This window comes from Gallinula chloropus (genome assembly GCF_964237585.1).
Source record: "Gallinula chloropus genome assembly, chromosome: 10".
NCBI lineage: Eukaryota > Metazoa > Chordata > Aves > Gruiformes > Rallidae > Gallinula > Gallinula chloropus.
This window is the reverse complement of record NC_140095.1, coordinates 10,582,250-10,597,650: the sequence shown is the minus strand read 5'-3', so window position 1 is coordinate 10,597,650 and position 15,401 is coordinate 10,582,250. Positions and strand designations below refer to the sequence as shown.

Genomic DNA, 15,401 nt, shown 5'->3' with positions numbered 1-15,401 from the left:
GGAGCCTGGCTCCTAGTGCTCTCTTTTCCATCTCAGCAATCCAAATGAGAAAATTGCTGTTGGATACTGAGCTCCCTTTGGCATCTCCTGACATCTGACCACAAGAACCACCATGAAGTCATGATTTCCACTTAAGAGAAGGCAGGGGCTGTGTGCCTCCAGGGCTGCATCCCTGCCCAGCATCCAGCCACGCCAAGTTACACTGGGATCACAGCTCTGCACCAGCAAAGCAAGGGAAGTCACTACATGCAAGGAGCAAGGTCAGAGGCGTAGAGAGCAGTGGGGAGCCCTTCCTCTGGGTTTGTGTCCCTTTTGACGGTCAAATCTGGATGGGGCAAAAATACCCCAATGCACAGAGATGCCTAAGCAAAAATAACCCACATCGGTCCCTGTAAATGCGGCCACAGTGGGTGTTTCCTCAAGCACTGCCTCTGAGCATCACAGTGCCCCTCTGGCATGACAGCCCTCTGCTCCTCCAGTCTGCCGTAAGGATTTTGCATCCCTCATCAGCTAAGCCCAGTTCCAGCAGCTACCTGGGCCATGGAAAAGTGTTTCCTGGAAGCAAGGCCCTTCCTTCACTATCCCTGTCCCACCTGGAGCACCTGATTCCCGCTGCCAAGAAGAAAAGCTCAGTGCTTTAACAGCAAACAGCCCGGGCCATAAACCTGAAACACCAACAAAGGCAGCTGGATTACACCTGCAGACACAGGCTCTGATCAGAAATATGCTCTGTAAACACAAGCTTTCAAAACAGAGCTCCGTGCCGTCGATGAGCATGGAGAGTGTTTGTTTTTCCATGGATGAACATGCTGATTTCCCCCATAAATTCTGAAATAAAGGCCCTGCCTGCTTGCTTGGGGTTTTTTCCCCCCCTTTTTTTTGTCCTTCTTCTTGCCCTTTTCCTTCAAGCAAACCCATCCAGAGCACGCTGGGGTGGCCTTGGCAAATGCGCCGGTGACAGTCTTGTGAGACTTACAAACCCTGAGCTGCCGACACGGGGGACAATAAAGCTCCTGTTCCATCTCAGGTGACCTTTAATGCAAATCCATTGAGTCCCAGCGATCTCACAGCTCCCGTGCCATGTCGGCACTAAGAGGATGAAGCCTCAGAGAAGCTGAATTCTTTTTGATGCTGCCAAGTCTGTTTGCCTCCTTCCCTGCCCTTCCGTTCTTTGAAAGCAGTTGCTGTTATGACACAGTATCTCCATCTGGCAGGGTGAATAAGCAGATCCACCCAGAGCCATCAAAAGAGAAGTGAGTCGACGTTAGAGATTTAAAGAAGTATTGTGAGATTTCATTTCAAGCTAAGGGGATTGCTTTTAAATAGCTCCCTTTAAAGTATTAAGCCCAAGGCAGTGGCACGAATGCAGCAGAGCCTGCAGGCCTCCTATTCCTATCACTGCTCTGCAACCAGCCATTTACTCCTGGTTCCCAAGTCACCGCTGCTTCCTACACCAGCCTCCAAGGAGCAGCTCCTGTGGCTGCCCAGGAGCTCACCAGTCAGGACTGGTGCACACCCCAAACTTCCCCCCAGTTTTTCAAAGGTTAATGTCCATTCCAGCCCTCCCCAAAAGCCAAGGCTGCTTCCGAGCTAACGACAGCAATCAGCACCACAGAGCAGCAGTTTCCCCAACCCATCCCCAGGGACCACTGGGATGTGATACTGATGGAGCAGGGAGGGGAAGCAGAAGGAATCGTTGGATGCAGCAAGGCTCCCCAAACACTCTGACACCCAGTGTGCTGCATTTTGGATGGGGGCTTCTGCTCTTTGCTTTCTAGGAAGATCCCCCATGACCTGGGATGCTCTGTCCCAGTTCCGTAATGGGAAAGCCCAGAGCATCCTGCTTTTGGTCTGAAAGGAGAATCACAGAATCACCAGGTTGGAAAAGACCTTTCAGATCATCAAGTCCAACCATTCCTGTCCTGTGCTAAACCAGATCCCTGAGCACCTCATCTACCCGTCTGTTAAACACACCCAGGGGCAGGGACTCAGCCCCCTCCCTGGGCAGCCTGTGCCACAGCCCCACAACTCTTTCAGGGAAGAACTTTTCCCTCCCATCTGAGCTGACCCTGCCCTGGGGCAGCTTGAGGCCATTTCCCCTTGTCCCGTCTCCTGTCCCCTGGCTGAAGAGACCATCGCCCACCTCTGTCTCTCCTCTTCTTCAGCAAGCTGCTGCTGTGGGGGCAGCAGGTGACCAATGTCTTGTGGGGCTTCGTTTCAGTTTGGAGAAAACATGGGAATGCCATGCATGGCTCAGCAGGCTAGTGAGGACTACCTAAGCACAGGATTTCCTGATATCCCCCCCAAAAGAAAGCCTTCCCAGCCAATCCCCTCCCTGGTTTGTGACATACTTGGGCTGTGTATCTCATGTGTATCGCGCTTCTCCAGCAGCTATGCCAAGCCTTTCTGCTGAAGTTCCTGCCCTCCAACCAAGGTCATTTGCAGTCCCGGTAATTAGTGTCACTACAGCAACACCACCGTGTTATGCAAAGAAAGTTAATCTAGATTCCTAGCACTCAATACATCAAATGATGGCAAACAACATCTGATGATGTCTGGTGGGCACGGTCATGCTCCCTGTCATTAGGTTTACTCAGAGCAGGCATAAACCTCGGCCAGATCATGTCTGCCAACGTCTGGAGACTCTCCAGTGGACATTACAGGCACAACCCCAGAGGTCTGAGTTTCCTTGGCACCAAGTTACATACCTGGATACATGTACCCGTGCACTCCTTGCAGAGGCTGCAGGACAAAGCCCATCTGCTTGCTGGGATATGTGAGATCTTCGTAATGGGTTCCATTTTTTCAGGACATCCAATGCTAACCTGGTCACAAAACAGAGACAAGCTGTAAATACTGGCTACCATCCCACATCTCCTCCTGGTCTGCGGCAGTCTGAACAGGGAAGAGGATTTTTTTTCTTTGTTATTTTTGTGATTTGGAAAGAAAAACCCAAAACTCAGGAAAAAGCCCTGGATGAAGTGGAAGGAAAAGCTTAAGTCAGCGTTTCCTCTGAACTAATTCCTCATCTGGATGTTGCTGTGTATCTCAGATGGGCACGAGAAATCAGCTCTACCCTGCCCAGGCAGGTCCTAAGAATGTCCCCCACCTCTGCACCCTTACACCCCACTCTGTGTCCCCTCTTAATGGGGTGTCCCAGCCCCATGACCAACTGGCACCACCTCAGCACAGCTTGACAAACCAAACTGGACTTGCTATTCAGACCATTAATGAACACCCAGCACCAGAACCTGGAAACCAGGTCTGTGCCCACCCACGCATGAAGAGGAGGTTGGAAAAGAACTTACTTCAGGTATCCATAAGGCACAGCTAACGTGGACCCATTTTGTCCCGCTCCTGGTGGGCTTCAGCGCTCCCCCTCTCTTCGGGCACAGAAGACACTTTGGCTGAACCCCGAGGGCGCAGGTCCGGCACAGCCAGCTCCCGATGGGGACCTTCAGGATGCCGTAACACGCCTGCACAGACACGACAGAGATGGGTTAGCCCTAACAGCCCAGGAAGAGCATCCTCCACGACATCTCCTCCACTCCCACCTTTCCCACTACTGCTGGCTTACAGCCACCGCAGCTGGGCATGGCAGGAGTAAACAGCAGGTGTAGAACAGCCCTGCAGAGAGCAGAGTGAATCTCTTCCTTCCTTTCTATCTTCCTTATTTTCACACCAGATCAGTACGTCCCAGGTTTGGTCCATCACACCAAGCATCTGCTGGCTGAGCTGAGAGGGGAGGAAGCGATCCGGCTGCTCCATCAGAGCCCCCACCGCTGGCAGCCCCACGGTGCTGACATCTGCCCACCCATCTCCTGCCCGTCTCCAACCAGTGACCCAGCCTGAGGCAGTTCAAAGGAAGAAATGCTGAGAAAACCCTCCTGAGGTAGCTGAGGGCTGAAAAGCCACAACCCCACGATTGAGAAAGATGACCACACTGGTTACATACCCGACGCAGCCCAAAGGGGAAGTGAAATAACTACAGAGACATAAAAAGGGGAAACCCATTAAGTGATGAATATAAATCAGAAGGGAGGAACCGTAAGGGATGATACATCAATAGGATCATGAATCGAAAGGATGATGAATTGAAAGGATATCAATCTAAAGGAGGCAAGGACAAGTCTCCAGCAAAGACAGCTAAAGGACTCCTGGTATGAAAAAGACAGGGATCTCCTGGAGAGAGCCCAGAGGAGGCTACGGAGATGATTAAGGGCCTGGAGCATCTCCCCTGTGAGGAAAGGCTGAGTGAACTGGGACTGTTCAGCCTTGGGAAGAGAAGACTGAGAGGGGATCTGATCAATGGTTATCAATATCTGAAGGGTGGGACACAGGGGGACATGGGCAGCCTCTTCTCAGTGGTCTGTGGGGACAGGACAAGGGGCGATGGCCTCAAGTTGGAGCACAGGAAGTTCTGCGGTAATACAAAGATGAACTTCTTCCTGGTGAGCGTGAGGGAGCCCTGGGACAGGCTGCCCAGGGGGTGTGGAGTCTCCTTCCCTGGAGATATTCCAGCCCCATCTGGGCGCCGACCTGTGCGACCTGTCCTAGGGACCCTGCTTTGGCAGGGGGGTTGGACCTGATAGGCTCTGGAGGTCCCTTCCAACCCCTACGATTCTGTGACTCTGTGACCTGGATTGCCCATGGAGCTCCCTGCCCTGCTGTGAGAGTGCAGGATGCAGAGAAGCCAAAGCGTTCCATAAATACTCCTCTTCCGCACTTGGGGAAGAGCCAAGAGATAAGCCCTATCACACCATGATGATGATAAAATACTTTCCACTCTCCACTTTGGCCATAACTTATGACCATATTAAACAGCTACTACTAAACCCAGCCAGCTTTTAACTGCCAGGTCTGGACAACTCGTGCTTAAAAGGGTTTTCAGAGACCAGCAAACAACTATTTGGGGTGTGAACGTGGGGCTGTGCCACTGCTTTAAAATAGCCAGGTGATGTAATCCTGGATCTGGCTGCTCTGACATCCCTCCAGAAGGCAGGCAGGCAGCGCTGGGGCTCCGTACTGGCTCCGTACCGGCGCTGTTGGCTGGAAGCTGAACCCAGGCATTTGTCAATTCCACTTTTTGAAGTTTAATCCCCCCCAAAAACCCCTTTTTCCCCAGTGCTGCAGGTCACAGCCCCATGTGTCCCCTTTGCCCATATCCCCGCCCGCAGTGTTCGCCCTGGGGCGGGGATATGGGCAGAGGGAGCACATGGAGGTGCTCACATGTGGGAAAAGAGCATCCTCAGCCTTTACTCACCAAGAACAAACTTTACAACACAGCTTTAGGGTGCCCCAAAGTACAGGCTGACTCTGGCAAGAGGAAAAATCCCACTTCATGAACGGATGATTGGGATAACAAGGAATTCAGGGAGGTAATGTTACTGCTGTGAGTCTACGTGGTTCAGAGGGACTTAACTGCCTGTTTCACAGTGTCTCCAAGCCTGACAGATACATCAGTTCTGTAATGGAGTTTGACAAAACATCTGATTCATCACCAGACAAAAACCCAGCCTGATACATGCTACCAGGAGAATGAACTGCCAGTATGATCTCAAAATCCAAGGGGAAACAGGAATTATAACCGGTTGTAAACCTCTAGCAGTGTCCCAGCTCCCTGGCTTTTATTCCTGGAGGTTTTAGAGCAGCTGAAGGTGCAATTCTGCTCCTTGGTGTACATACTACAGGGTGTTTGTCCCGGACAAGGAGCAGCTCCAGATATGAGTTGGTTTATCAGCTAAATGCACTCTCCCAGTTTGGGCCAGACAGAAGATGCTCTGTGAACACAGAACCAGAGCAATGCTGAGTAGGAGCAGAGCAGCTATTTTATCGCTGCACATCATGACCAAGAAGGGGATGTCGAAAAAGCAGGGAGGATGCTGAGCCACGGAGAAGCTTGGTGTGGTCCATGTAGCAGCTTGGTGTGGCCCACGTAACAGAGGGAGGGCTCAGCCGTGTTCCCACGCCAGGCAAGGGGAACTGGGTAATGATGGGACCACGGCTGGAAGCTGGAGACGGATCATTCCCGCGCTGAACAGAAGCGCGACATTGCCACCACGGGAGCGATGAACCACAACGATTTAGCAGCAGGAGGAGGGGGGAAGAAGATTCCTCTTTGCTGGAAATTTTCAAATGAAGACTGCATGTGTTTTCTAAAAGCTACGCTTCATAGGAATTAATTAATAGCAAGTCCCACGGCTTGTGTTATGCAGATGAGATGATTACAATGATTCTTTCCAGCACCACAACCCACCAACGTGACTGAGCACGACTCTGCCTCTGCCCCTTCCTGCTGGGATGCAGGAGGATGAGGCATCTCTGTCTGTGTCCTGTAGGACCCCAGCTCCCCTCCACCACTGCCTGAATACTCAAAGCCTGGCACCCAGTTCCCTGCAGAAAAGCATCGTCCATGGCACATGGGGCTGGCAAAGGCAAAGGCAGGGGGGAGGTTAGATAAGAAACACTGTGCCACGTAAGACCCCGCACTGTGGCTCTGGACTTTGTGGTTTGGGGTGTAAATTGAGGCAGAGATTATATCACAGGCAGCTTACAGGCTGGCATGGGGCTTAGGGCTGGACTCTGCTCCCTGCAAACAACGGAGAATCTCTCTTTTCTTTCAGCACCCTGGAAATCCAGCCCAACACATCCCTCCTGCAGCAATGCTCTGCTACCAGCACCGTGGCCGCAGCCGAACACAGAGCCCACAGGGTACTACAGCCCATGGTAGGCACAGCTGGGGTCTGTACATCCCCACAGCAGCCCGGGACACACTGACCTGCCTCCCCCCAACCCCTGCCCACCAGCATGTGTCAGGTCCCAGCCCAACGTTGCCCCTTGGGCTTGTTGAGAAAGAAAACCCAGCACACAAAAGATCCTGCCAACCCCAGCCCTGAACCGTCCTGGTATTTTGTGGAAGCTGATTCACTGATGGAAACCATTCAAAACACCCACCTCCTGTGACTATAGATATCTCCAGCGCGCTCCCACCTCCAGGAAGCGTTGATGGAAAAGCTGCCCAAAGGATGAGCAAATGGCTCTCTTGGAAGGGAGAAAAAACCCAACCCAACCCAACACCTCTTCACATGGAGGGCAAAGTCCGGGAGCTGCCGCTGCCATCGCAGCACCGCACAGCACCTCCCCTCCAAGCACAACCAGCAAAACCTCCCTGGACCACACAGAGAGCCCATGAGACCCTCGTATGGCTGCTTTCTCCTCGTCCCTGCTTTGAGCACCAAGCACAGGAGCCCACGGACCTTCCCCCCCTCCAGGAGGATTTGAAGCATTTGCATCCAGTTCTAAAAATAAAATAATTTTCCTCCAGGCAGCAAAATAAAGAGAAATCTTGTGCTTGTACAGCAGGGAAGCTGGGACCAGAGCTGGAAGGTCCCACCAGCCCCGGGAGGCTGGAGGACCATGCAAGCCTATCCCTCCATCGAGGACCGGCATCCCTCCCAGCCCACCAGTGCTGGTCACCCCTGGGTGCTGAAGGTCCCACAGCTGCAGGTTAATAAAGAAAGATGCAGTAAGGAAGAAAAATAAGCACATTAATGGAATAAGTGGTATAAAATAAAACATCACATAGACCAGAGAGTGAGGAGAGGCACAGCAACCTCGTGGGAGGTTTAGAGACCTTAGCAGGGCTTTAGAGCGGCTTGGGGAAAGGACAATGGTGGGGATGGAGTGAAGCTGGTGGAGGGTAGAGGAGTGTGAGTTGTAGGCAGCCAAAACCTGCCCTCCCTCCCCGCAGTGGGGGCTCACCTGGTGCACACAGACGTTGCACTTGTCGCAGAACACCATCTCGTTGCCGTCCTCTCCCTCCGGCGAGCGGCAGACGTCGCACACCACGTCCTCGTCATACTCGATGCCCAAGCCTTCCTCCGTTTCGATGGCGATGTTCATGTTCTCATAGCACATGGTCTCCAGCTCCTCCAGCACTCGTTCCAAGGTGATCTCATCCAGCTCGGGCTTTTCTGCAAGGCAGAAGAGGACACTGATGCAGAGGAGGACACGGATGAAGAGGAGGACATGGATGCAGAAGAGGACACTGATGTAGAGAGGACATGGACACAGGAGAGGACACGGATGCAGAAGAGAACATGGATGCAGGACACTGATGCAGAGGAGGACACGGATGCAGAAGAGGACACAGACGCAGAAGAGGACACAGATACAGGAAAGGACACAGATGCAGGAGAGGACACGGATGCAGGAGAGGACACGGATGCAGGAGAGAACACAGACGCAGGAGAGGACAGACACAGGAGAGGACACAGATACAGGAGAGGTCACAGATGCAGAAGAGGACACAGATGCAGGAGAGGACACAGATGCAGGAGAGGACACGGATGCAGGAGAGGACATGGATGCAGCTCCAGCGCAGGAGCCCACCCGCCTTCTGGGAGTGTTTTGCAAGGGGCTGAGCGTTTCAGATCACAACTCCAGAGGCAAATCCAGGGTGATAGGAAGAGCGGCGATTCAGAAAGCCGGCCGCTTCTAACCCAGGATGCAGTTTATGTTTCACAGACAGTAACAAAATATCGCTGCTGGCTGAGAGGAAAGAAACCCATTGAGCTGAAGCAATGCGGATAATTAGGGCTGACAGTTTAAATGTTCCAGGAGACAAGTTTTGCAAGGATGCTTTCTGCAGCGAAGGCTCAGACAAGCTTTGGCTACACAAAGTCGATGCTTTAATTGGTAGGGCTGAAAATTGACCCTTTGAAGGCCAATTAAATGGAACTGTAAAACCGAAGCCAAAGGCTGAAGTTGAGGACAAGTAAGGGTTTTTTTTCCTGGTTGGGTTTAGTGGAATCAGAAGGTCAGGCACTGCTGGGCTGTGTTTTATTCCCCCTGTTACCAGGATCTTTAGTGGAAAGAAGTGACAGAGATACTTTACCAGAGATTTCCTGAGTGACAACACGGAATATGAAGCCAATAACCAGGAGAGGCTTTTTCAGTGCAGGAGGATACCCACCTGCTCTTACTGAAAGCCCAAAGTTCTGCCTCCCCCCGTCCCCCCCAAAGATCCCAGTGCCACAAATGCAATGTGAGGTCATTCCAAGGAAGGAAAAAAAAAAGAAGGAAAAAGTCTGGCAGCAGCAGGAAGGAGGGTCTCTGTGAGGTGTAAGAGGCAGAGCAAAGCCCCCCCCCGCACCCCACGTGCACTGTTTCATCACGGGAAAGGCACAGAGATGTGGATGGAGAGTCCAGCAGGATGCAATATAAACCATTTAATCTTCGTATTTCATTTGTATGTGTTATGCATTGATGATGGCCAAGATGCTCCAGAAAGCACCAGACAGCAGAGGAGCCTGACCCACGCTGCTGTCTGCTCTGCTGCAAAGGAAGGATCTCATTTATGAGCAGAGAAGTGGGGAAAAGTGGCTTGAGGAAGTACTGCTATCAACCAGTTAAGTAAATGTTCAGTGAGAAATCTACCATCGTGAGCAGCTCTCAAGCTGCAGTGTGATGTCCCTGTCCCAGATGAGCTCTGGGACCCTGAGAAGCTGGGGAGAGACATGGCTGTGGGGGTCCTAGGCAGCATTCCCATCCCCTCTGGCTTGATGATGCTAGCACAGGCTGCACTTTCCCCCAACAGCCAGGGACCAGCTGAAAAAACTCTGCCAAGGGGGAAAGCAGCCCGTAGGTGAGCCCAGCAAGCAAACACCATTGTCTGCTTTTTTAAAGCTCTTTCCCAATGTTTCATGCTGGCACCGTTCCCCTTAGCTTGACAAGTCTCTGCAAACATCCTAGCCTGGCATTTTACACGTCTGTGTCTGAGATACCATCTAAGCCAGACAAGGCTGTTCCCTATCGGGGCCCTTCCACACGCTGGGGCTGCTGTGCCACAACATGCCGAGGAACCTGACAGTACCTGTTTGATTACTGAGCAGCCCAGGAGATGAGCTGCTGGGGCTTAGCAACGTGAAGCATCCTGTGCTGGCACGGTGGCACAGTGAGCACCATGTGCTGGGGCTGGGACAGAGCTGCCAGCCCGCTCTCGGCATCGTGCCGATCGGAGGCAATGGGGCAAGGGGTTACAAAGCCAGAGCTTTAGTTTTGCTTCAACAGCATCCCTTTATAAACACACCATCTGAGCTGCATTCACTCTATGAGGAGCTGCAAGCCAGGGTGCTACACAAGCATCAGGGAAGCCCAGGAAGAACATACTCCTGGTCAGCGCTTCAGGTCTGCATCCGTCCCAGTCACCAGAGTGTCACCCTGGAGTTACCTCCTTCCTCCAAACATTTCAAGCTCTCTTTGCTCTTCTGGAAAGAAAAATTATTACTGAAGTGTTCCCAGTGCTTTTCCCAACATGCTTTCTAGAGCTGCCACGTGCTCCAGGCAGAGGGCAGGCAGAGTGCCGGTAGCTGCAGGCAGCACAAGGAAGGAAAGGGAGTGGGTTTTCCACAGGAATCATGACCCTGACCTGCCCACAGGGCTGGGATCACGCTGGCATCGCCAGGATGGTGCCAGCATCACCATCATTCTCATTTCACCTTGAGTGTAAAGACCCAGCTCGCATCCCACCCCCTGCATCTTCCACCCCCAGTGATGTACCAGCATCACTAGCTTAACCCCGGGCACAAAGTCCCCACTGCTCCCAAAACTCCCACGCTGGGGCACAAGCAGCACCCCAGCGAGGTTTCCTTACCAGCAGTGAGATTGTTACACCGTTACACTGAAAAATATAGATCTCTCTCTACACATATAGATCTCTCTATAGGCACACACAGGCTCTCACACTCCATTTCGGTGTAATTACATTAGGAATTCGTTTGCCAAGCACCATTCAAAATACCTCGGAGCCTATTGCATTGACAATTGCACTTGATGGGGATGAAGCGATTAATTGCTTATGAAACGCTAAACAATGGGGCCTGGGGGGTGAAGTGCTTTTTCCATTCGTGCTCCATTTATCTCCTTCTGCATCAGATAAAGTTTGTGCCATTAAACTCCATTCATAAAATTGTCATCTTTCTGGCTGCAAAAACCACTATCTGTATGGATTGTGGACAGCTCAATAGCAAACACCCTCCCCCCTCCAAAAATTACTCCACCAAAACTGCTCCCCACGTGCATCCACCAGTGACACTGTCCCCGGGGAAGGAAAAGCAAAGACCCAGATCTTGGCTCCAAGGAATAAACCCACCGTCATCCAGGGAGTGTCACACTGGAGACCATCACCTGCTGACCAGGAGAAAGGCGGTTTTACCTGTGTAAGGTATGACAGGGCCTGGTCTGAAAGGTGGGGAGAAAATGAAGCCTATTGAGCATCTGCAGGGAAGAGCAGTGTAGCTGCAAACTTCTCCATAGTTTCTGTCTGGAGGGATGCAGCCAGAAGGGAGAGTCCACCCTCACACTAATATAATCCCCAGTGATTTGGAGACAGGTTCAGAACACTGACATGGGGTTCAGAACACTGACATGGGGGTAAAAGGCTCCACGTCCCATCACCCCCTTCCAGAAGCCCACCCGTCTCCTCTCCCCGTTAATATCAGGAGCATTAATGAGGATGGGTTTTGTTGTGGCCACCCTGGAATGCAACCCCCTCCCCAACATCACCTCCCACTGTCTCCCAGTCAGGGAAATGCTACTCTCTCCCATCCCAGAGCAGGATGCGGGTGGGCAGCACGCACCCAGCCAAAGAAAGCATCCCCCCCCTCCACCCCCAGGGAGGAGAAGGGGGACTTTGCTTCAGAAGTGGAGGAGGAGCAGAGGTGCCAGACAATGATGCACTAACAGGAGGTCTCCAGATCTGATTCAGGAAGGGAAAACATGTAGGAACCCAGCCTTCTGTTTGAACTCTGCTCAGGGCAGAAATCTCTTCCCTCTATCTCTGCCACGATCCCTACGGCTCCGCAGCCGCCCAGCCCACGGTGCAGCTGAAGTATTTTTATCCCCAAGGAGCTGGGATTGCTGGGCTGGCACCAAACCCACAGCGCCAGGTCTGGGACAATCACCAGGCACATTCCTTTACACAGTGCCACTCTCCATTACAATTATTTCTGTAATATCATAATTTATGTGGCGTGAAGGAGCAATATTCTCCTGCTAAATGAATTCCTGGCTACTCCTTATCATGGTGTGAGCCGACTCATTGCGTTGGGAGAGAGCCCCCCCAGCCCCCAAAAATAGCTTTCACAAACCCAAGACCTATTTCTGACTAAACTGTGCTCCACTAAAATCAATTTACTGAAACAATAAATCCTTTCACCCTGAGGAGGATACCTGGAGACAAACCAGCTCGTGAACAAACAGGCATCAGGGCTGCAGGCTGTGCCATTAGCTGATTCACAGGCTGGAATCCTCGAAGCCTACTTTTCAGTAAAACCACTTATAAACAAGCAAAAGTACTGTTTTGGGTTTTTTTTCTGTTTTTTAAATAATAATAAAAAATAAAAAGAAAGAAGGAAAGTACTCCTGAGATGATGTAGGCTTGTCTCTTGGTATCTTTGGAAAACTCAATGAAAGGATGCCAGCTCCCTGATGGGATAGACAGGGGTTCACATATAGCACTGGGACCATGGGCTCCTGAGGTCTCCTGTCCCTTCAGCTCACCTGGATGAGCCACTTCCAATCTGCCAGCTTCAGGTGCTGCCTCTGAAACAGCTGAGGACCCTTCACCCCTCCGAGGCCAAGACAATGGAAGCAATCTGAGAAAAAATAACCCTACTGGCTAGATGCTAACACTGAGCATAGGCACCAGGACACTTTGGGAGAAGTGCAATTTGCCACTGAGTAATGCCAAAAGCTGAGCACCCACACACTCAAGGCATCCATGGGGTCACCAGTCACCCACACCCCACGGTTGGGTGCATCCCAGGTCCTGTCCCAAGCATCCTTTCCCAAGGTCAGGGGATGGCAGGCAACCACCCCAACACCACACAGACCAGCTGGGTCAGCTCCAGCACCTCTCCCTCATCCCCTGCAGACACACAGTGCTAAGGGAGACGCTGCCATGTACCTTCCTCTTCTATCAGCTCAGAAACAAACCCTGAAGGTGAAGCGTGACCACCAAGACCCACAGTGACACCCAACCTGCACGAGCTGAGCATCCAGGGTGAAACTTCCAGATAGTTTGCTACAAACACCACCCGCTAATGCACTTAAAGGATTTACAGGAACCAATTATCACCCCTTTCTGCCACCCACCGACATCAATTACTGCTCAAATTCAAGATGATGACAAAATGTTTTAGAAGCCACTTTATAAGCTGCTCTCCCCAGCGCTGACAGAGCTGTCCTGGAGCACTTTCTGATAAAAGCCTCCTCTAGCTCCATCCAGCAGCAAAACCTCTGAATATTGCTGGAAACTACTGTAATTACAGTGAAGAATTTATGGAAGCAGCAAAAAGACAACTTGACGTACAAACCAGTCACGCTGAACAACGCGGAGGGGCAAGATGTCTCAGTTTCCCCACGCCGATCCCCCACCATGCTCATCTATACATTAACACACAACCTATACACAATTAATACATGAATCCAGACGTGGCTTTCTTGTGGTATCTGTTTCTATATGGAATTACATTAAGCCTGGTTTCCCCTTCCAGATGTTTGTGGTGTTTTCTCCAACAATTTAAGGAGCTGCCCCTCTCCCACCCCCCCATTATTTCTGGATTTCCTTGCTTAAAGATAAGCTTAAAAGTTGGGGCTATTTTCACACAAAATGAGCCTGGATTATTTGCTGGGTTCTTCTTCTTTCTTTGCTGGGAACCTGCTTTGGCGGGGGTTTGGACTCGATGATCTCTTGAGGTCCCTTCCAACCCCTACAGTTCTGTGATTCTTCTTCCTCCCTTCCCTTCAGCCACCCCATGTCGTGGCACCCTGGCAAACTGCTGCCTCTCACCCCATCCTCACTTGGTCAGGAGCATCCTGGTGTCGGTGGTTGCAGGGAGGATGCTCTTTATCCAGGAGAAGACCAGATGCCCTATACACCCACCTCCAGCTCTCCAAGACCCACCTTGTGCTGCTTGGCAACTCTCCATGGGCAAGCCAGAGCAGGCTCTCACCTTCACCACTTCTGATCGCCACTGTTTCTGTACCCCTTCACCACAACTTGCCTGTTTACTAGGTGAGTTCTGCACTGATATTAAATCAGCGTTACTGATCCTTACATTAAGAGCAACAAGCTGCTGGGATGTGCAAGCTCAGGTGAATCCTCCTTCCATTGATACCACCAGCATCAATCCAGATCAACGGTGATGTACAGCTTCCAGCCCTAAATCAGTTCCCAAGATACTTCTGCGCTGTCTATTAAACTAACCCCTTGCTTGTAATGTGCCACCAGGTAGTGGAAGATCTTCCAATTCATCTGTTCAGGCACCAAACCTGCTGAGGATCTTGTTGGAGAACCAGTATTTTAGGCTATGTGCGGGTGTTTGCTGTGGGCTTCAGCACACCCATGTTATGAACCAGCTCAAAACTGGCAAGATTTCTCCAAAACAAGTAAAAAAACCCAAATTCCAAACAAACAGACCCTGAAGTATTAATGAGCTAAGCTTTCCCAAGTGACAAGTGGCAAGCAGAGTGAGCCCAGGTGTGGGGGTGCGGTGGGGAAGTGGGTGGAAGTGAGCAGGGGTATGGCTGGGAGGAGGGGAAAGATGCTTGAAAAGGGGAAGCCAGGACAGTGGTTAAAGGAAACAGATCCCACTACACAAAGGATAGATGCTCCTGGGCTGGAGTGCGTCCCTGCAGGGGGGTGGCAGCCCCTGAATTGCCCGCGCTGGGGGGCAGTGGTCCCCATGGCAGGGCTCCCTCCGGCCAGCCGCACCATCAGGGCAGAAAGGGGCTGTGCCTCTGCCACCTCAGCACAGCAGAGAATGGCACTCAGAGATATAAAAATAACAGGGAGCTTCCAATGAGGCTATCGGGATGTCCCTGCCCACGTGGGGTGATGGGCGCCCGTGGGTTGGGTGGTAAGACACATGGGGACAAGCTCTGCCTGGGGAACACCAACGTGCCACCTCTGGGCAAAACGGGGGCTCCCCAAATCCCAAAAGGATGTGGTAGGATGGGGGTAGCCTCGGACAAGGACTCTCAACACTGCTGGGTGGCATGCAGCTGCTCTCCAAGGCGTACGTTTACCGGCAGCCTCTGCTCCATTGAGCACATCATCCCCGGGGTTACTCCACCACCTTCAGTTTATTCCACGTCTACTTGACCACTCTCACCTCCGCCGGGGGAGGTATCATCTCATTAGTACACAGACATATCTCAAGTATGCAGTGATGAATTCCCCCCGGAGCTTCAAAAGCAATAAATGTGACCTTTGCATGTTCCTGCCATAAAATACCAGGAACACCTCCAGCTCCCAAGATAGAAGCTGTGGTGGGCATATGTGAGCAGCATACACCATATGGATTAAGTCAAGGGAATGCTTAGAAACTTCGCCTCTG

At 51.8% G+C, this 15,401-nt stretch overlaps 1 protein-coding gene across 1 annotated transcript in view; it reads right to left on the bottom strand.

Moving 5' to 3' along the window:
• Positions 1-15,401, bottom strand: part of JADE2 (jade family PHD finger 2) — a 78,014-nt gene that overhangs the window by 19,771 nt on the left and 42,842 nt on the right. The window contains exons 6-8 of the mRNA XM_084268494.1: positions 7,762-7,973; positions 3,309-3,476; positions 2,709-2,825 (exon numbers count right to left, since the gene is read on the bottom strand). Of these exons, the coding sequence (XP_084124620.1) occupies positions 2,709-2,825; positions 3,309-3,476; positions 7,762-7,973 (497 nt within the window). The remainder of the gene's footprint in view (positions 1-2,708; positions 2,826-3,308; positions 3,477-7,761; positions 7,974-15,401) is intronic.